Source organism: Ooceraea biroi, chromosome 8, assembly GCF_003672135.1.
Source record: "Ooceraea biroi isolate clonal line C1 chromosome 8, Obir_v5.4, whole genome shotgun sequence".
NCBI classification, from domain to species: domain Eukaryota; kingdom Metazoa; phylum Arthropoda; class Insecta; order Hymenoptera; family Formicidae; genus Ooceraea; species Ooceraea biroi.
Genome location: NC_039513.1, coordinates 15,025,260 through 15,045,728, shown reverse-complemented (window position 1 = coordinate 15,045,728; position 20,469 = coordinate 15,025,260). Strand labels below are relative to the sequence as shown.

At 40.7% G+C, this 20,469-nt stretch overlaps 4 protein-coding genes and 1 long non-coding RNA gene across 9 annotated transcripts; 3 read left to right on the top strand and 2 right to left on the bottom strand.

The window, feature by feature from the left end:
- Positions 1-76: 76 nt before the first annotated feature.
- Positions 77-2,857, top strand: LOC105285649. The gene is made up of 2 exons (XR_895098.3): positions 77-654; positions 1,772-2,857. It is a non-coding gene; the product is annotated as an uncharacterized LOC105285649 (long non-coding RNA).
- Positions 2,489-10,271, bottom strand: LOC105285648 (AP-3 complex subunit delta-1). Of its 2 annotated transcripts, none has more exons than XM_011349983.3 (14): positions 9,569-10,271; positions 9,333-9,428; positions 9,090-9,218; positions 8,567-8,977; positions 7,975-8,048; positions 7,312-7,755; positions 6,999-7,226; positions 6,759-6,921; positions 6,455-6,637; positions 5,902-6,313; positions 5,530-5,819; positions 4,808-5,380; positions 4,265-4,690; positions 2,489-4,155 (listed from the first exon to the last, which is right to left on the bottom strand). In XM_011349983.3, exons 1-14 carry the CDS (start codon positions 9,662-9,664, stop codon positions 4,063-4,065), a joined length of 3,618 nt encoding a protein of 1,205 aa, XP_011348285.2. In that variant the 5' UTR covers positions 9,665-10,271; the 3' UTR covers positions 2,489-4,062. The 2 variants fall into 2 exon arrangements, with proteins under 2 accessions (XP_011348285.2, XP_011348286.2); XM_011349984.3 differs by having other exon boundaries at positions 5,530-5,801; positions 9,569-10,257.
- Positions 10,272-10,743: 472 nt separating this feature from the next.
- LOC105285655 (zinc finger protein 345) lies at positions 10,744-14,940 on the top strand. Its single transcript, XM_026971874.1, has 3 exons — positions 10,744-11,080; positions 11,162-11,507; positions 11,598-14,940. The coding sequence occupies exons 2-3, from the start codon at positions 11,172-11,174 to the stop codon at positions 13,602-13,604; spliced, it is 2,343 nt and encodes a 780-aa protein (XP_026827675.1). The 5' UTR covers positions 10,744-11,080; positions 11,162-11,171; the 3' UTR covers positions 13,605-14,940.
- A 113-nt stretch (positions 14,941-15,053) lies between these two features.
- On the bottom strand, positions 15,054-17,494 carry LOC105285654 (high mobility group nucleosome-binding domain-containing protein 5). Of its 2 annotated transcripts, XM_011349993.3 has the most exons (6): positions 17,277-17,494; positions 16,776-17,157; positions 16,521-16,694; positions 16,258-16,449; positions 15,926-16,113; positions 15,054-15,739 (listed from the first exon to the last, which is right to left on the bottom strand). In XM_011349993.3, the coding sequence occupies exons 2-6, from the start codon at positions 17,154-17,156 to the stop codon at positions 15,565-15,567; spliced, it is 1,110 nt and encodes a 369-aa protein (XP_011348295.1). In that variant the 5' UTR covers position 17,157; positions 17,277-17,494; the 3' UTR covers positions 15,054-15,564. The 2 variants fall into 2 exon arrangements, with proteins under 2 accessions (XP_011348295.1, XP_011348294.1); XM_011349992.3 differs by having other exon boundaries at positions 16,521-17,157.
- A 132-nt stretch (positions 17,495-17,626) lies between these two features.
- On the top strand, positions 17,627-20,332 carry LOC105285653. Of its 3 annotated transcripts, none has more exons than XM_026971875.1 (12): positions 17,627-17,739; positions 17,814-18,016; positions 18,184-18,369; positions 18,470-18,541; positions 18,611-18,670; positions 18,753-18,941; positions 19,028-19,216; positions 19,288-19,341; positions 19,418-19,606; positions 19,676-19,729; positions 19,807-19,995; positions 20,079-20,332. In XM_026971875.1, exons 2-12 carry the CDS (start codon positions 17,919-17,921, stop codon positions 20,299-20,301), a joined length of 1,503 nt encoding a protein of 500 aa, XP_026827676.1. In that variant the 5' UTR covers positions 17,627-17,739; positions 17,814-17,918; the 3' UTR covers positions 20,302-20,332. The 3 variants fall into 3 exon arrangements, with proteins under 3 accessions (XP_026827676.1, XP_011348291.2, XP_011348293.2); XM_011349989.3 differs by having other exon boundaries at positions 17,628-17,739; positions 17,831-18,016; XM_011349991.3 differs by having other exon boundaries at positions 17,644-18,016; positions 18,473-18,541.
- The last annotated feature ends 137 nt before the right edge of the window (positions 20,333-20,469 follow it).

The window sequence follows — 20,469 nt, the reverse complement described above, 5'->3', positions numbered from 1 at the left end:
TTGAACGGCCAAGTCGGTGCGATGCGAAACAGCCCAGCGGGCGGGACGAAAGGGGGATGAAAGTCGACGAGAGAGGACACCTGGAAGGAAGAAGACCTGAGGGGACGAAGAAGAGCCGCTGGAGGACGAGGAGAGTGTCGCGAGCGTGCGAGGGGCTTCAATTTCTGAAGGTCCGCTGCATTGTGCGTGCCGTGACAGGTACGGCCGCCGCAAGTCAACTGATCTGACTTAAGCGCCAAGTATTATTTATATAGCATCGTGGCGGCATGTGTCGAGAGCTCCGACTCGCGCTACGAGGTATCGTGCACGCGTATCGTGCGTACCGTTTCGCTCCCGAAGCCCCCTCCCCCGGCACGGGGGGAGGGGGGCACCACCCGGTAAGGGAGGAGAGCGAGGGTTCCGCCTTCGCCGTTCATTCAGTCGGCCGATTGACAGCCGATGGGTAATCCGGCTGTCAGGTACCACGCATGTCGCTCCACGAGACGACATCCACCCTGATGGATGCTGTCGGGGAGGACGTGCCGCGCGGGGGCTGCGGAGAGGAGGGAACCCGATCGAGGGCACGAGACCGATTCCGCATCGCGGGCGTTTAAGTCGCCGAGCGGAAACCCGAACGCTGCTCTGCGACTAACTCGATGCGCGAATGCGCTTGCGGTAAGCGCGAGTTTACTCCTTATATGGAACAGGCGGGTGTATATAAGCACACACCTGTCTATTTGTCTCATAAATTTCTAATATTTATACGCTTAAGCGATGCAGTGACAAGTAATTTATTCCGTTCTCTGTCTTTCTGTCACACAATTGAATGCCATTGAAAAATGAATACTGTTATGAATATTTTTGATATGAATATTTTTAATGTATCATCTGCGTCCATTAAGTAGCGAACAGATTTTCTCTTGTAAAATTCATTCTTCAATGATAAATCATGTGAAATGACATTGACAATTCTCTTTCCTAAGAATTGATACAATCGCAATCGTTTTATCTCTTTCCGACACGGTTTAATGAAGATAACAAAATATCGAGCAGAATTGTCTTCTAGACTTCACCCAGATTCCTTACGTAAATTTTATAATCTTATCTCCCGTGAATTATATGAGATACGTCGGAAGCCTAATCTCACACCGGTTTCCGGAACGAAGTTTTGTTTTCCTTTTAAATAAAAGCGATTATAAAAGTAATAAAAAAGAGTTTTTGATCGATAAATCGTGACGTGTAATACTGGCAACCTGCGTGTGCGTGCGATATCCAGAATCAAAGTATGAAATCTTGAAAAACAGAACGATAACGAAACTCACCTGACTGCTGACTGAAACGTGACTAGAATCAAGTAATGGACGTTTCACTCTTTCCTTCCCCGCTTTTATTTATGTACGCAGGATGAGAGCAATACATATTTCTCCTGAAAGTATTACTCATATTTCAATTGATAAATTTAATCGAAGAGAAAGAGAGATTTGTTCGTTGAAACCGGCACTCTTCAATGAAAGTCACGCGGTAAATCCTTCATTTCGCGATACGAGGTACAATGGACATTCCAGGCAAACGTATGACGAATATTTCGTAGTGCAAATAAATGTTGAAACAATACCTGTTATTCGTGCGGGCAAGCACACTTGTTCAGGAGAAGTTGCATTCCTCCTTGTCCTTCCAAGTAAAGTATGGACGTAAGAGCTGCGCATTGTGTTAAACAGCCTTCACGCCGTATCAAATTTTGTATTTCTGAAAACAGATGAATCTATTAATATCATTCCTTACGTCCTAACAGTGCTCCAAGGGAATATCCGCGTGCAGGCTTGAAATCAAATTGTTTTAAATCACTAGAGGAGTCGCAACGGCGTATTTGGCGTTACCCGATTTGCGATTTGCATCGCTCATCGACAAGACGATATTTGATAAAAAACGAGGACTCTTCGTGAAGAAAGAGTGTGACGCTACGCGACCATGAATCTCATGTGGGAGTAGCGTGAGGTCGATGAATTTGGTTGAATCACGGCCGTCCTTAGTCTTCGCAGTTCACCTTCCAGACGAGCGTTGTACGAGAGCGCACGAGAGCGCGGATGATCATCGCATAAATTAAGAACCGCACGCATTATTCATCGGAGGGTCGTGTGTTCGTTTCGAAACATCCATCTTTATTTGAACCTGGGACGTACATTAAAATAATAAATACCCACGGCCCGATCGTACCGTGTCGCCGATCTTAAAACAAAAAATGTATATAAGAGCGTTTCTCTCTCACATGTATCTCGGTATAAAAATCTTAGATCGGTTTCCTATTTGTCACACGCGCATGCAAAGTTCATTAATGCGTACATATCTTTGCCGTGAGATTAGATTGACTTCGCGGATAATATCTACATCATTTCTAACTGAATAACAGATTTTGTTTTACCAATTACTGATTTAAAAGATCCAGTTGTGATTGTAAACCTATGCATGCTTGCAGGCAAAGAAAGAAATTTTTGATGAATAAATGCATAATTCATAACATAATGCTGATTTAATCGCGTAATTGTTACAGCATAATTTTAATAGTAAACTATGTCATAGTCAACAAAACACTGGTAATTTTTTTCTAAGACAGCAATGCACATATTATGTATAAAATATATATAAAGTTTATTATAAACTTAAAGGTATTTATTTGGTCTACCGTATATATTACTTGCTCGAGTTTATATCACGAAAAATCATTATTAGTGTTTCATTCAATCAATCGGGCATTCAAAATTCAAGGCATGGAAAAAAAAGATTAATATTGCATTATTGGTAATAAAAAGATTACTTGGTAAAATCATTGGTTTTTGGCACACGTTTAATAGCTAAATAGCTCTCGATTAGTTAGATAGGGTAAATTAATATAAAGTCTCTGGAACTCATATTTAACTGTAAAAAAAAAACTTTATATCTCACCAAGGCATAAAAATATTTGGAGATATTTAAAAAAAAAAGAAAGAATATAAAACTTGATCCCTTGCAAAACAGATTAGGAGCATTTCTTCCGCATGGCTGTACATACGAGGTCCACGTGCCTGTGTACATGTATGATTTGTGATTTTAAATTTTCATAATTTTAAATTTCCATAATTCCCTGTGTGTGCGTGCCCTATTAATTACCGAATATTATGGAAGCGTTGCATGCAATAAAATACGCTTACACTCGTGAATTCCTGTTTGGAAAGACTGGGCGCAACACGTACCACGGTAAATAACGCTTTATATATTTTACAAAATGATAAAGATCTCAACAATAGCGGTGCGACGTTATTCCTCCCAAGTGAACGCAAAAATTGAAGGCATCGAACATAAAAGTAGGGTGAGAATGTTCCTATGTGGTCGCAACCACGTTTATTTCCGTACTGTACAAAGAACTGCGCCCTGAAAGTTTGGATTTCATGCATGGGCATCTCCGATTTATTATTACATGTCACTTGGTAAATGCAACACCGTACGGATAAGAGCAGTAATTTACAGGACCTCTTGGAAGATATCAATATCATTCAGTAATCGCGTAGCTGAGAAAATGAGATAATTACCTTATTAAAGGATGAAATCCTCGCTTAGCCTATCACACACCGGTGCCAAACTTACGTCCTACGTAGAAACATTAAGCTACTTTTACTCCAGTGTCTTCAATTCTTGGCAATAAATTCCCTGTCCTGTCCTCTCGCCTGTCTTCGTTCGAAGATTCGCCTCGCACATATAGAGACATGTACATGTGTGTACATATATATTTACGCATGTATATATATAGTATGTGTATGAGTGTATACATATGTATATCTCTTAAATATTTAACAAATTTTATGATCTAGATTACACGTGAAGTTTTTAGGTAAGATCCCCTCTGAAAATATTTAATGGATTTGCAGATACGCTATAGCCGCTATACCTGTGCCTATATTTATAACGGACACACGATCGAAGTGTTCCTCTCTCTTCCTCTCTCTCTCTCTTTCTTTCTCTCTCGCTGCCAAGTACCTATGTTTAATACGACTGCGATGCATGGTAGGAATCGATAATTGCAAAATATAGACACTTGAGTTTAAATCAGCATTATGTCAGGATCCTCAGTATTTCCTCCCCAATTCCCGACAGTAATGAATTATTGTCACCTTTACCTTCGACCATTAGACTTCCTGTCGCTCCCTGTAACATACGAGTCACTCGTATTACTCCTAATCTCACAAAGTTAAAATAATTCTCAAGTCTCGAAAATGCGAATACAACGCGAAAGCGATTCCAGAGGCACACTTACGTTATATTTTAATAAAAGGCACACATGATGTCCCTTCAGAGAGTGCCCGTACAAAGATGCGGTGTCGCCGATCTGTTCCACGAGCGTGAGATTGCACCTGCGGCAAATAACACTGAGGACCGTGTCGAAGTCCTGAGAAGGTGTCACCTCCCTCTGGATCTTCGACATTAATTGACCGCTTTTGAGGAGCTCCGTGAGTATATCCTTGTGAGAGAGATGCCCAACCATGAACTTGCTGCACGACATGTGCACGGTGAAGTCGAGCTTCTCCTGCTGCGTGCCCTCCTTACCCTCGAACATGTACGTCAGTGTACCTCTCAGTCTCTGCGCAAACGTCACGTCTGAGACTAGTACGGTGAACTCGGTTTCTTTGCTAGATTGCAGGGGCAGTTGAAACGGCAGTTTTATCCCAAATTCATCCCCGGGCTGAAAAAGAGAGCGTAGCACACAAAAATTGCACGTTGCAGTCTCGTCCGAGAAATTGTAAAAAAATTATAAAAAAAAGAAATTATAAAAGACGCGGCTCGGATCACGCTGACTTACGTTCCTAACTAGTTTGAGTGACGATGTGTCCGGAACATCGAAGACCAATTCCTTCACGAGCGGCTGGCCTATATTCGTGATGCAGATCGACACGATGACTTTGTCCGAGTCGTGCGGTATCTGCCTCAACTCGTACGTCATAGAAATGACTTTATTCTTGGCCAGTTCCTCGTAGGGGACACTCGGTTGCGATACGGAATCCGCGTTGTACTCAGCGTCCGTGATGTCGTTCTTCAATTCCGGCAGTATCTCCTTCGACGGAGTAGATATCCCCGCCGTTTCCTCGTAGTAGAGCGACTTGTCTTCCTTCTTGCTCTTCGATTTCTTTGATTTCCTGTGTCTCGCGTCATCCTCGTTGGACTTTTTGTGCTTATCTTGACTCTTGGACTTTTTGCGCTTGCTGTCTTTCTTGGCTTGCGGCCCGCTCGACACTTCCGTGTACTCGCCAATCGCGGGGGATTGCACTTTCTCCGAAGACAGATTGCTCTCCAACCACATGTCGGACGTTTCCGTTTGATTACTCTTCCTGTTCTCCGCAGCATCCTTAACTTTTCGCTTAGACTTTCTGTGTCCCTATCAAAGTGTGTGGTAAGTAAATTAATAAATAATATTTTAGAAAAGAAGACGTAAGAAGAACAGAAAATTAAATAAAATTAATTAATTAAAAATAAAAATTAAGAACACTCAAAGTACACCACGATCATGTAAAGACGAAAACTTACTTTTTCCTTCTTGCTGCCTTTTTCCTCGGTTTTCTTCGTTACATTATTTTCGATAACTCTATGCTCTAAGACAGGTAATCTCTCATCCTCCCGCAAAGGCATGTCCAAGTCGATATTCAAAGCTCTATGTGGATCGTTCGCGTCTACGAGATCGTAGTCATCGCTGTCACTGACCTCTGCACCCGGTGGTAGCTCTCCTATACCGGTCTTCACGATTTGCAGTGGCAAGCTGTCATCTTCCTGTTCATCTTCCTCGGATGCGGATTTCTTATCTGCAAGAATATTCGCTGCTAAAAATTTCTCACTTTTATTTTTGAGTTTTATTTATTTGCAAATTTCGTTGCAAGTTTCGGATAACGACGAGACACTTACTTTTATTTTTCTTCGACTTCTTCTTCTTTTCGTGCTTCTTGTGCCTCTTGTGACTATTGTCCATGTCTTGACATCTGTGCAGGTTCGAGATCTTCAAAGAGATCGGGATGTCTAGCTCCGCGACGGGAATGTTTTCAAAGTCTTCGTACGCGCTCGAATTGTGATATGACGTAGGAGCCTTAAATGAGCCTTTCAGATAATGAGGATTGTTCTCCTGCTCGAGCTTCCTCGCTTCTCGCCTCCTCTCGAGTTCCTCCAGCGACGGTTCGCTCAATTCCCGTTTAGAGTACGAGTCGTTCGACTTCTCCGTCTTAATAAAAATATCGTTCATATCTAAATCCTCCGAGTCTGAGCTCTCCGAGGGCGGATCGTTGATCCAGGAATCCAAATCTAAATCCTCGGGTATTGGAACCTGCGTACACGATGTCATAAAATTTTGGTAAAAGTTTGCGTTTTATGGATTTAGTTCATTCTTTTTCTGAATTTATGCGAGGTGAGAAAATACTATTAAATAAATAATACAAAAATAACACGATATTAAATAAACGCCTACTTTTCTTTGAGCCTTTGGTGCAACTGGATTGAGTTCACCTTCGAAAGCCTCCACTAATTCCTGCGCGAGACCAGGATTTTCTTTCAAGCATTCAAATAACACTAATGCAGAGCTCGATCTCTCCTGAACCTCCAGATCACCACTACAGACGAAAGCTGTTATCTTGTCTTTTAATCCGTAAATCTGTGAGACAAAACAATTCATAAAATCAAAATAACATTTTCCTCTCCAGTTTTTAGCGTGTTTGCTTCATAGAAAAGCCTTAAAAAATTTATTACCACCGCATAAATTATGTTTACCATACCTTGTCCATGGTCTCAGTGTCTTCCTCCTTTTCTGCCTTAGCGAACGTCGTCGTGGCTAGTTTCAGTATATTATGAACATAAACAGCCTGTATATGCCCGGGCAAGTTAGAAGCTTGCGAGCGCAACATGGACTGCAGGGTTGCCAACGGATCTTCCAATTCACTGTGGATTTAACAGATAACGTTACACCTTGTAATCGCGCATCGACTGGACCTTAATCCCGCAAAACTGTTCACTACCTAGAGAACTCGCCGCAGATCCACGCCGCTGCGTATAAAACCTCGGACATGGTCGCTCTCGGTTGGCCGGTTAGCAGATATGAATTCTCAAGCAGTAAGGCACATTGTTGAACTGCGTATTTTCGTATAGCCTGTACACGAATCGCTACGTCGAGCAATTGAGTCGCCACTAATGGTCCATGCTTCGTACCTTCCATCCGCGTGAGCTCCACCAACACAGATATGTACCTGCAAACACACAAGTGCGCAAGGTCTTCTCATCAGTCCGCCGCAACGAACGGAGGTCTGCAAGAGACAGACGCTCGACACTCACCACTCGAAATACGTGATGAACTGGTAGTTGTTCTGCGAGCAGATCTGAATGATTTTCGAGAGCAACTCGTCGCGGTACGTAGTGCCTTCGGCTTTGTCCATGTGCACCATCAGCTTCTTCACTATTTCCATGAGGTTTTTCTTGGAGACCATCCCGTACAGCAGGTCCAAGGCACGCAGTCTTATACTTTCGTCTTTGTCATCGAGACACTGCATAATGAGGTCCTTGTGAGCCTGCACGCTCTTCGGGTGCGTCTTCAATATCTTCGACATCGCCAGCAGCCCCAAGTACTTTAAGTTTTGGTCGGAATCCTCGATCAGTATCCTCAACTTCTGAACACACAGCTGTATCGAATCGGAATGATTCGGCATACCGGACGATATAGAGATCAACACGGCTATCACCGTGTTGATACATTCGTATAGTAAGGACATTGCGGATGTACTAGAAACGATTAATATCGCATCGTAAATTGCGTGGAAAATATTTGCGACTTGATATAATAATAATAAATGTACTGCGAAATACTATACATATTACAAAGAAAACGAGAAAACTGAGGTAGACGTACAAGTAATGGACGGAATGGGATTATGTTACAAGCAGTGATGAGATTACAGGCAGAATATCGATTGAGACTTTAGAATAAAATGTATTAGATACCTGTGTATCAAATTGGTAAGGGGTTCTATCAATTTTTTGCCAAGCCTAGGTTCTAGAGGTGTCAGTGCTCCAAACTGAAAATACAATATCACATGTTGGGCTCTCTAAGAAATACTTTTACACAGAATTCATAGAGAGCTTAAAATTTTTACGCTTTATGACGCTAAATGAAACACAACGTACGAAATATCGAACGCATACTTTGTACGGAATATGAATGATTCTACAAAATATTCGCTAGACTGATGTATACTACCAATATGCATCAACTGTAATGGACAAGTATAATTTAATTGTTACGGATAAAAAAATCAAGTGAAACCTTGAAATCAGGTCAATTAATGGTTGAGTAAGTTGCCGACCCAGCTTCGGCTCGATCAGTGTTATAGTTGAGAACTGAGTACGAGAAACAAAACCAACAGAACTTGTAACGAAAACTAGGTGTGTGTAAAATTAAATTACATTTAAAAGATTATTATTATTATTGCAGAATCGTTATTCAGAAACCAATTGTGAACGCAACAATTTCGTGTTTTACCATAGACACATGAAGAGATCGTTAAATTTGGGGTAACATTCATTCAGTGCTCACCAATTTGATAATTTTGATGAGCATCCAATTATTGGTGGAGGTTGTCATCAGCTTGAAGAAAACAGGCGCCAAGCTCAAATAATTCTTTGGGTTCTTCCTGGCCAATTCGCAGACGACGTTCACCGCCGCGCTCTGAACGCCGCTGTCCGGATCTTCAAGCTTCTCCTTCAACCTGGGGAAGGCGGGCCTCAGCGCCTCGGGGAATCTTAGGAATACTTTATACATCATCAGAACTGCCTTCTTGCGCAGATATGGTTTTGTTGAGGTCAACAGGGTCATTATGTCATGGACCAAGTCTCGAGCCAAGTCTGGGCTTATGAAGCAAGACAGACCGCTTAGTGCTAAGCCAGCGTCATACTGGTTCTGACTGTTTAGATCTTTACGAATCATATTCGTTGTCAACATCAGCAGCTGCAACAAAAGAGATTGATAACTGTCTTAGATGTTTGATTTAAAAAAAATAATTTAATAATTTAATTTAAACAGGTTTGTCGCCAAAGGAATTGCGTAAAATGAATTTTACCTCTGTGTGCTCGTGAAAGCTCTGACTTGCAGCAAGGTAGCCGATTCGTTTGTAGGTAAATTTTGCCGATGACATTACTTCTATTATATTGAAGCCAGCCCAACTGATGTCGTAGCCCAACATCTGCAGCTGAGAATACAAGGATCGATCAGGCACGTGGGACAAATTAAATTGAATTAAACTGGCTCGCATGGTGCCGCAGTCGCGCAAATTGAATTACTTCCGCATTCGCGTGAAACTTACATATGTTAACTTGGCCACGGCGTTCGCCTTGACCGCCACATTGTCCTGCCGTAGCTCTTGCTTGATCTCCTCGATGCATTGCGCGATGTATTTCGCCTAACATAAGAATCACAAAAATTCTCTTTTGAGCCAGGAATAACAATCGCGGAACGAATGGGAATGAGGGCGAAAAGATTTAGGTTAGGTTCCGATAACGGGTTCACCGGGAAAAGCGGAGCAGAGCTCGCGAGGTTCACCTCGTTCTCCTTGTTGTTCCTGATCCCGCGCACCAGGTCCGTCAGGTTCTTGTCGAACATCCGCTCGAAGTTCCCCTTTACCTTGCGCAGTGCCATGATCGCATTTGGAAAATTAAATGCCGTGCTCTCGTCGAATCACTTAAAAGGCTTCCTGGCGCATCGGTCGAATTTAATCGGACTTGATCGGACAACACGTGGCCCCGATACCATCACCAATAGTCGCAATTCGTAAACATCGATTCCCCCCGTCTTACATGTCACATTTTTTGACAGATTGGCGGATAAGAGGGCTATTCGGAAATCATACCTAAGAAATGTCAAGGGGGCAAACGCCTACTCGACGTATTCGCTCATCGGGTATACGGTCTTGTCAACGTGTTCGATTGCTGCTTTCGGAGCGCTCCGACAAGCCCGGTTTTCAGGAAACACGCCGCGCGAGAGCAGTTGGTTCCGATTGGACGAGCGCGAGCGAACGCATCTCAAGTCAGACGCGCGATTGGTCGGTCAGCCCGCGCCCGCGACGCATCGGATTGGTCCGTCAATCTCTCGGTCCCGAAAAAAATAGTAATAAACGTAATCCGGGAATCTCACGTTCGCGTGTCATGTGCGATTTTCCGTCGCACAACTTAGGCCTCCCAGCAGAGCCAGTTGTTGTCGATCCGATTCCTCGAGCGGCAAACGTTAGCGCCAATTTATGCCACGCTCTGCAGCCAGCGTTGCAGAGAGACGCGACTGACTCCACGCGCTCGTCCGCACGCGTCCACGCGTCCGTCTCGGGATCGACTCTCCTTTGTATTGACCCACCCACACTCCGCCTCGCGAAAGAAGCGAGCACCCGTCTCAGATTGCTCTCAACCTCCGCGGAGCGATCGTCGTGAGAGCCGAGGGAGACAAAGGCCAGGCGGGCGCTAAATACGACTGCCTGTCGAGGATCGTCGTCGACGATGATCAGGCGACGCGCATCGCGCTCTCGTGCGACACCGAGTTGTCACGAAGACGCGGCCTGAAGGAGGCGCCGATGCGCGATTGAGGCTTGAGCTTCGTCAGTCCAGCGTCCAGCTCTCCCAAGCTGCCCCGCGCCATTCGTCTGGGCATCACTGCCGGTGGGCATTGGCGGACGACTCCGACTCTTTCGTGGCATGCCCCGACGACGCACAAGCGCGACCGAGGTTGAGAACCGCTGGCACTTCTTTTCTCCTGTGTACATTAAAATCTCTTATCTGTGTACGACGAAATTTGCACGATGAGAGGGAACGTCTCGCGGCACCGCATCGATACACGTACGGTCTCGTGTCGTATGGCTGCGCCCGCTGCGAAATACGACCCGGCAGCTCGTCCATGTCGCGAAATGCATTGGTAGAGTGTGTTCCGTCGGTGCGCCGAGGACGGTCTCGCTGCGTCGTGCAAACCTTCGTCGACGCATCATGTAACGTTAGTGCAACGTGCCGCGTTAATCCATCCGTCTTCCATGCACTGTTACCTATAGCGGAATCTTTCGGTTTTGTTCCTTATGTATGTACGCGCCCGTTGAAGTAAGAAGCTTGCTGGACAAGCATGCTCTTCTTACGTCTCCTCACGTCTCTCATTTTACAGGTGATCTACGATGGGTGAATGTCTCACCCTTGGTGAAACAATGACTTCAGGCTACTTTGCATTGCCGCTTAACATGGACAGAGTGTGCAGGATTTGTCTCACCGAGGGTACCAATCTGTCGCCGATCTTCTCCGCTAATCAAGAGGTGAACGATTTCTCGTGTCTCTCACAGAAGATACAGGTTTGTGGCTCCATCGAGATACACGAGCAGGATGGGTTACCCTCCCTGATATGTGATGTCTGCGCATACAAAGCCAGTGTGGCGCACGAGTTCAGGCAACAGTGTCAGCACTCTGACGTGAAGCTGCGCATGTACTATAACAAGCCTGCCAAGTGTAACATCACCGTGAGTATTACTTTGAGAAATAAATTAATAAAGAGTGTATAACAAAATAAAATTGTGCGTTAAAATATCCTTTATGATTTTGTCCTTCAGGATTCTGGTACACAGACAGATCTACAGGCAAGGTACGTGCTGTCAAAGAAGTCGGAGCACATTCAAGATGAGTACTTTGTGAAAGAGGACATGCACATGATCGCAAACCCGCAAGAGTACATACAATCCGCTGACACCTTTCCCAGAGGTGAAGCCAGTTTAAGTACCAATCAGATTCAGATGGCCGATGAGAAACTGTTCATATGTTCCATCGGGTTTGAAACGAGCAAAGAGGAGGAGAAGGATCCTTGCGTGCCAGAGAACGAGGTGCACCAAATGACGATGACGCAGGAGGAGGTGCAGGATCCGCCTAACATCATCTGCTTGCAAAGCAAGGACGACGAGGCCAAGGAGGCTGCTGATCAGTACATGGAGAAGAACGGTACGGAGCAGGAGGAGCAGTTCGTCAGTGAAAGCTTGCTGAACGACAATGTAGAGGAGGAGGAGGAGGAGGAGGAGGAGAGCGTCCCGCAGAAGCGCATGTCCACGAGGAAGACGAAATCGGCGTCGGCCAAGACGTACAGCGACGACGACATCGGCGACAATTATTACGAGCCGAGCAGCGACAGTCAGGACTCGGTGGAGTCGAAGTTCAAGTGCAAGGTCTGCTTCAAGCAGTACGCCACCCAGAAAGGCCTGAAGAAGCACTCGCTGGTCCACGAGAAGAAGTACAAGTGTAACGTCTGCCTGAAGATGTTCTACAAGCAGGAGAACATGGAGAACCACCAGAAGATACACATGTCGAAACCGCACGCGTGCCAGCTCTGCCACGCGTGCTTCTCCAAGCCGCAGAGCCTCGTGAGGCACTTGAAGTCCCACACGGACAAGGTGAACGACATGATCAAGCAGATCAACACGAGCGAGCGGAAGGACGGCAAGGAAGGAGTTCCGAAGAAGGAGTTCAAGAGCGAGGACGACACCGAGGACGAGACCGAGCCCGCGAACGAAGCGGACGAGTTCGAGAATGCGCCCGAGCTGTACAAGTGCGAGATTTGCAGTCAGTATTGCTCGTCCTTGAAGAACCTCAGGAGACACGCTCTCGTGCACGGCGACAAGAAGTACTCGTGCACCGTGTGTAAGAAGTGGTTCTTCAGGCCGGACACGCTGAAGAAACACGCGGAGAAGCACGGGCACGGGCTGCTGGACAATTTAGCGGACGACAACAAGCTGTACGACTCGGACGACGACGATATGCCAAGCAATAACGCGGTGGAGGTGGTCGTGCCTGAGAACGAGACGATGAAGAAGGAAGAGAGCGACGAGGAGGGGTCTGGAGAGTACAAGTGCCAACACTGCGACAAGGTGATGGCTACCAAGAAGGGCCTCCGGCGGCACGTGTCGATGCACAAGCCGAAGGCCGAGCCCGTGGTCTGCGAGATCTGCAGGAAGGTCTGCGCCAGTCAGGCCCGTCTCGTTCTCCATCAAAAGACGCACAAGCCGAAGCAGAAGGTGCTGCGCGAGTACCTGTGTCACATATGCAGCAAGGTGTATCCGAGCAATTCGTCCCTCACGTATCACATGCGTACCCACACCGGCGTGAAGCCGCACGTCTGCAAGACGTGCAACAGCGGCTTCACGACCACGACGAGCCTGGCGAATCACATCCGCATACACACGGGTGATAAGCCGTTCATCTGCCACGTGTGCAGCGCCGCGTTCGCCGTCAACTCGGCCTTCCGCCGACACATGACGCGGCACACCGGCGAGGCGAAATACCTATGCAAAACGTGCGGCAAGGCCTTCAAGAGACTCAGCACGCTGAAGGAGCACACGTACACGCACTCTGGCGAGAAGCCCTACGTCTGCAAAACGTGCGGCGCCGCGTACAGCCACAGCGGCAGCCTCTTCGCGCACCAGAAGCGCTGCCGTGCCCAGTACAGCGAGATGATCGTCGACGATCACAATCATCATATGCCGCATACGGTCACTCACATTCACGTCAACATGAACAACGTGAACAACGGGACAGCTGTACGACCGGTAGCTGTGATAGGTCAGATGTTCTAAGGCAGGCCAAGTGATATCGCGAACTTTCGTGTTACTAGAAGTGACTAGATGGATCCTATATCATACGCAGAGAAAGAAACTGTTGCTAAGCAACTGCAAATTTTCTGCAACAGGGAGTGTGCATAAACGTAAAAGCATACGTGAACGACAAGAGCTAGAGTATCATCTGTAAATATAGCAACTCCTGTCTCGCAACGAGAAACATTCTCTGGACATACCTGCACTCAATGTTGACGCTAGTGCTTTGGTTTTAGAATCGTGTAAACAATTATGGTCTGTGGTTTGATGAAATTAAACGTGATCAGATCGAGATACATGATGAACAGTTTTGCAAATAGATGAATGATTGTCATCAGTGGAATAAACTACCGCCATCAGAATCGTGAACTATTTTTTTATTATTTGATGTCGTAGAGTATGAATATAAGGACGCTGCATATATCGATATATGACCGTATATGTACACGTAATATATACATATATATTTTTATATGTATTCGTATAATCCGGATCTTGTTGTACCACATATTACATGACAGTTTACGTTATTGCTTTCGAGAAATTTAATCCATTCTTAATGTAACGAAAATTCGTTAGGAACACACATTTTTTCTTTTTTAGAGTAAGAAATTCACATAACCGACACGCGTAAATCTGTCTAAAAGTGACACGAATTATACTAGTTATTGATTGGTCTTTAGAATTAGCTGAAAAACTTTTCATAGTTGGCATGGAAAAATAGTGAGGCGCTAGAAATGTAATATCAGGTATACAACTTCTGGGCTGTGATTATCACGTAAATGATAAGTATGAATAATGGAAGGAACCGATAAATTTTATTCATTTTTAATAAAGCGAATCGGCACGTTTCACCGCATCAAAGCACGTCGTAGCTGAACAAGAAACAACCATATTCACACCCTGTACATTTACATAATAACTTATTAAATAATAACTTACCCGAAATATGAAATGATTATCAATTATTACCATGCTGCATAAATATCATTATGTAAAACCTTGATTTTTGTGGTTTTTGCATTTCTTTATTATCTTTGTTAAAAAATAAATTGTAATGTTTCATAGCTCATTACATATTTCATTTAATTTTTACACAATATTAGAGTAAAGATACAGTTTTGAAGAAAATTATGTAATAATTTTAAATTGAACAAAGATAAATGAGAAATGTATAATTATACATATGGATAAGATTAATTACTAAACAGGCTGTAGACGAGACTGATTATCTTATTCATTTGAATATATAATATTTGATAATGTAAAAAGTGTATTGTAAAAATTTTATTCTCTCCATCATTAAGTAAAGTATGAATTTAAAGAATTTTAGCTAGTATTATTATTTTTTATATTGCTAATAGAAGTGTTATTATCCAGTTCATAATTTTCACAATATTAATGTCTCCATAATTAAATCGATTTTTTTAAATCATGATATATCGAGCTTTATTTTCCATACGCCTGCATGATTAACATATTCACGTTAAGTATATTTACATTGTAAGAATCTGTATTAAAGAAAAACTGTATATATATTACTGTACATTATTTCAATTGTGTACACACATATACACAATAAGATTGGTTAACTTAATGCATACATTTAACGAGATGACAAGTACTTCGCATTGTTACATTTGATTTAGTACAAAATATATATTGAACAAACTTCCTATAAAATTAAAACTAGGAAACACCATACCTCTACTACATAGAAACCATAATCTGTAGTGGCATTTTTTTAAATAAGTCGAATAAAAATACGAAAAAGTATCAGTTGTGTAATATATATCAATGGAAGAAACAGGATTAACTTTATCGCTCATATTCGAAATTAGTTGAATAGTCTAACTTCTCAAATTCTCAAACGAAGAGAAACAGCATTATTAGATTGATCACAAAATGTTTTTTAAAAGAATCCAATAATTACTATTATATATTAGGCATCCTCAAGTGCTTTTATTCTATTTCTCTTTAATATTTTATACCGTCTCCAAATCGAGTGTCTCGTCCTTTTAAGAACTTTAGCTAAGTCAGCGTACTTGCGTTTCTCATCGAGAGAGGGATTATCTTCCAAGTGATTTAGTATCATCTCGTCCTCATCCTCTGTATACCTAGCAATTCAAATTTAAATATTAATTATCGTCATGCTAGATATAAATTTAATTTAATTTAATCATTATTAACATTAGATTATCAGTATTAGCAAAAGCGTGAAGTAAATGAAGAAAATGATAAAATCACTTATATATAAATCATTCTTCTTTATGTATTTTATATCGTTTTATATGTAATATTACCTGGTATTTATATTATTTTCATGTAAAGTCCTAAATCTATGGTAAACACTGTACAGAGTCCTGTTTGGTAAGCCATCAGCCAAGAACTGCACAAATTTCCGCCTTTCACCGTGACTGCGTATATGTACCTTTGTACCAACTCTAAAGTGAATAAACGGCGCGGTCTGTGCTATGTCCCACTCATGTAGCTGTTTGAGAATGATCAAAATGAGTTACACGATTTTTATATATTTCATAGATCTTCTTAGGTTTATTGCAAAAGAATTGTAAAAAGACATTTACAGTTTTATTAAAAATGAGAATCGCAAAAGGATTGTTTTCATACTACTAACCTTGCAAAATACTTTCCAATTACGGAGGATCGTGTCATCCTCATCAGTAGTATACACGCCTCTCCTGCATGGAATTATTTTCTCGAATGCTTGTATTTCCTCCTGCGTTGGCATGTGGGAGCCTGCACGAGACTCAATATTATGTTGAGGCGGTACGGTGTGTCTCAACTGGACACGTAACTTACTTAATTTCTGTAAAAGAAAAGATGTCATATTTCACTTACAAACTTTTTATCACATTGAATTGCTTTAAAAATCATTACTATCATGTCTTCTTGACATGGTTTTTCTTCTGATATCATTTGTCGTGCCAGAAACGTAGCGTCACTGCAATAGTCGTCTATGATTTTGTCTGCATTGTCTTCATCATCTCTCTTAACTTTCTTATTTATATGCTCATATTCATCCTTGTCTTCATCTTCATCCTTGTCTTCATCCTTAATTTGAGATTGATCGTTATCTTTATTCTCATCTTCAAATTCATGATTTTTGTAGATATCTGTGTACTTTCGCCTTGCCTTTAAATTGCCATTTTTGTGTTTTAATGTTTGCGTCCGATGCTCGATATCTCGTTCGTTCTTATCTTCATCCTTGTCTTTACCCTCTCTCTTCACTTCCTTATCCTTATCCTCAATTTGATGTTGATTTGTATCTTTATTTTCATCTTCAGATTTATTATTTTCCTGAATATCAGTATCCTGCAACTTTACACTGTCGCTTTTCTTTTTTCGTTTTTTTATCCCACGCACGATATCTTCAAGTTTCACATGTACAGCCTCAGCTTCACATTTATCATCATGAGTATCCTTGAACTTCGTGTTGTCATTTTTACTTTCTGTCTCATGATTAGAATCTTCATGCTCACAATCTTCAGACTTCTTTTTATGCTTGTGTTTCATGCTGTTGATATCAAATATATATCAAGAATTTAGGTTATATTAGTAATTACATAATAATATATGTGGAGAGAAAGAATAAAGAGACTAACCATAAATTTTAAAACACTTTTACGATCTTACCTGAAAATGAAAATGTCACGTGTAGCCTATTGTTATGTTATATTTCTTGAAAGCAAGATTTCCTCTAATTCGTTGAACAACAATATTGAAAACTCTCTACTTTGATTAAAAAATCTTGTTTTCTTACAAAATATAAGTTAGAAAGCACAGATCACAGGAAAAATATCTCGAAGGACACTGGATTGTCAGTAATAACCTGTAAACACAAACAGTAACTCAACACGTTTGATGAGTACTTCGAAAGTACAAAATGGAGTGCGCATGCCTAAAGTCAGCCATTATACCAGTACCGCTATCTGAGTTTTTCTCTTACTCTTCATTTTTGTTCTCTTTCTCTCTCTCTCTCTCAGCTGTTGAAAGCCCGCCTAAATGCTTTCGCTGTCAAGAATTGCGTGATATTGAATGAGGTTAAAGCGTCTTAAATTGTTATAAAGTGCAACGAGTGACGAGAAAAGAATAATTTGTAAGAGCTAATTATAGTTTTCCTTTGAAAGAATAGCAAACCTATATTTATATAGGTTTTCAGTTCTCTCGTAGAAAGTACCTTTTTTCAGGTATTTCTGTTGTTGCTGCTGTTGCTGTTGTTGCTGTGTATTCCATAAGTCTTTAACAATAAAACCATTTATTTTTAAAATAAAAAAAATGGATAAAAAAGTACAACGATGGTGCTCAGTGCCGGGATGTATGGGTGCAAAGGATGAGAAACGGCACTTTTTTAGATTTCCAAAAGAAAATGATAGGTATGTCGCTTTAAATATTATTAGTACACTAGATTAGATTAGAGTGTAGATCAATATGATATATATCAGTTTCAATATTTTAATATTTCTTTATTTAATTTTACATATATTATGAATGTTATATGTGTAATGTTTCATATAGTAATAAATTGCTATTACATATACAGGTGGTTGCAATGGATAGAGGCATGTAAGAGAACGGATTTGATAACAAAAGGTCCAAATTATGCCTATCGGAATTGTAGAGTATGCCATTTACATTTCGAAGAAAAATGGCTAAGAAGGAAGACTTGCATTCGTTTACATCCCGATGCCATACCAAGCATATTTTTTGGTCCAGCTTTTGATGAAAAGTGAGAGTTTTTACTTTTATTACACTGTTTTATATAATAATAACATTCTGTTTTGATATTATCATACAGCATTATGTAATATCATGTACTTGTTTTGTAGTAGTATACAAACAGAAAGGAAATCCGATCAAGAAACAGACTCCCCAATACCGCAAAAAGAAAATAAAAGCAGGTAATAATCAAGGAATATTTTCTATTTCTACTAAATAATATAATACAATTATATGTCACATTTTTCCAGTGATGTCCAGTCTTCAAAACCTTCGCCAAGGGATATGGACGCTGAAGCTGAACCTAAATTGTAAATTTTATTTACATGTTAAAAAGTAAAAAAATAATTTTACGTCAGTACTGATGGCTGAATAAACGTAGATATTTTATAGGAGCACATCCACTAGCACTCGAGCAGAAACAAAACTTTTATCAGAGGGCCCTCCATTGAAGAAATTGGTCTTGACAAACATGAAAATATTACCCTTAAAAATACATAATATTTTTCCAAGTAAAGAAACCGAAAGAAAGTCCATTGAAGAAAGACATATCTCAGCAGTACAAGATGCCGAAGTAAAATTGTAAGTTTTTATTTATATGTTACAATGTTGAAAGACAATTTTTTTTATTTTTTCAATGTGTAATAAACAAGCATTTTTTTCCATAGAAGTACATCCAGTAGCACTCAAGCAGAAACAAAAATTTTATCAGAGACCCCTCCAATGAAGAAATTGGTCTTGACAAACATGAAAATATTGCCTTTGAAAGTGCATAATATTTTTCCAAGTATACAGACCGAAAGGGAACCCGTTGAAGAGAGACATGTATCAATTTCACAAGAAAAAAGCAAAACCAGGTAACAATCAAGGAATATTTCCTATTTCTAATATAAATAATATAATATACTTATATGTCATATTTTTCCAGTGATGTGCAATCTTTAAAAAGTTTGCCGAGGGATATGGATACCGAAGCTAAACAGTAAATTTTTATTTATATGTTAAAAAGCACATCTTTTCATTTTTTTCAATGTATAATAAATATAGGCATTTTATAGGAGCACATTTAGTTGCAGTCAACCACAAACGAAAATTTTATTAAAAAGCAGTCCGATGAAGAAAGTGATCTTAACAAACATGAAAATATTGCCCTGGAAAGTACATAATATTTTTCCAAGTAAACAAACCGAAACGGAGTCCGTTGAAGAAAGACACGTATCAGTAGCACAAGAAAAAAACAAAAACAGGTAACAATACTTAAGCAATATTTTCTATTTTTAATAAAAATAATATAATTATGTATCATATTTTTCCAGTGATGTACAATCTTTAAAAAGTTTGCCAAGGGATATGGATACCGAAGCTAAATCGTAAGTGTTTATGTGTTAAAATGTTGCGAAACAAATTTTTTCATTTTTTCAATGTATAATAAAAATGTATTTTATAGGAGCACATCCAGTAGCACTGAAGCAGAAACAAAAATTTTATCAGAGGGCCCTCCATTGAAGAAATTGGTCTTGACAAACATGAAAATATTACCCTTGAAAATACATAATATTTTTCCAAGTAAAGAAACCGAAAGAAAATCCATTGAAGAAAGACATATCTCAGTAGTACAAGATGCCGAAGTAAAACTGTAAGTTTTTATTTTATATGTTACAATATTGAAAAAGAATTTTTTCATTTTTTCAATGTGTAATAAACGTAGGCATTTTGTAGGAACACATCCAGTAAAATTCATGCAGAAACGGCAGAAATTGCATTAGAGAGCCTTTGCATAAAGAAATTGCAGATGAAAATTTTGCGAATGAAAAAACAAAATAACAAATTGCGTCAAAGGATCAAGCGACTCCAGCAAAAGGAAGGAAAACAAATCAGGAGCAATTTGAAAAACCAAGGAATCGAAAAGAGTATAAAAAAAGTGCGGAAATACATCAGCTAATCAAATGTGAAGTTCAGAAAAGAACAAAAAATGAAATTACACAAATAAATGTATGTCATGTATAAATGTATTTATGTAAGATATATGTATATTAACTTAATGTATATATTAAAATATGTGTAAAAATATACATATATATTGTGCATATATGTGAATAGATAAATAAAT

Bases quoted from the DNA above. Each gene is read 5' to 3' on its own strand.
- LOC105285655 (XM_026971874.1), top strand. From the start codon at position 11,172: ATGGGTGAATGTCTCACCCTTGGTGAAACAATGACTTCAGGCTACTTT. The intron at 11,508-11,597 runs GTGAGTATTACT...TTTGTCCTTCAG, and splicing joins CTGCCAAGTGTAACATCACC to GATTCTGGTACACAGACAGA.
- LOC105285653 (XM_026971875.1), top strand. From the start codon at position 17,919: ATGGATAAAAAAGTACAACGATGGTGCTCAGTGCCGGGATGTATGGGT. The intron at 18,942-19,027 runs GTAAGTTTTTAT...TTTTTTCCATAG, and splicing joins CAAGATGCCGAAGTAAAATT to AAGTACATCCAGTAGCACTC. The intron at 19,342-19,417 runs GTAAATTTTTAT...GGCATTTTATAG, and splicing joins ATGGATACCGAAGCTAAACA to GAGCACATTTAGTTGCAGTC.
- LOC105285654 (XM_011349992.3), bottom strand. From the start codon at position 17,156: ATGAAACACAAGCATAAAAAGAAGTCTGAAGATTGTGAGCATGAAGAT. The intron at 16,450-16,520 runs GTAATGATTTTT...TTTCTTTTACAG, and splicing joins CATGTCAAGAAGACATGATA to AAATTAAGTAAGTTACGTGT. The intron at 15,740-15,925 runs GTAATATTACAT...TTGAATTGCTAG, and splicing joins GAAAATAATATAAATACCAG to GTATACAGAGGATGAGGACG.
- LOC105285648 (XM_011349983.3), bottom strand. From the start codon at position 9,664: ATGGCACTGCGCAAGGTAAAGGGGAACTTCGAGCGGATGTTCGACAAG. The intron at 7,756-7,974 runs GTATCTAATACA...AATCGTTTCTAG, and splicing joins CTTACCAATTTGATACACAG to TACATCCGCAATGTCCTTAC. The intron at 4,156-4,264 runs GTAAGTGTGCCT...CGTATGTTACAG, and splicing joins GCCTTTTATTAAAATATAAC to GGAGCGACAGGAAGTCTAAT.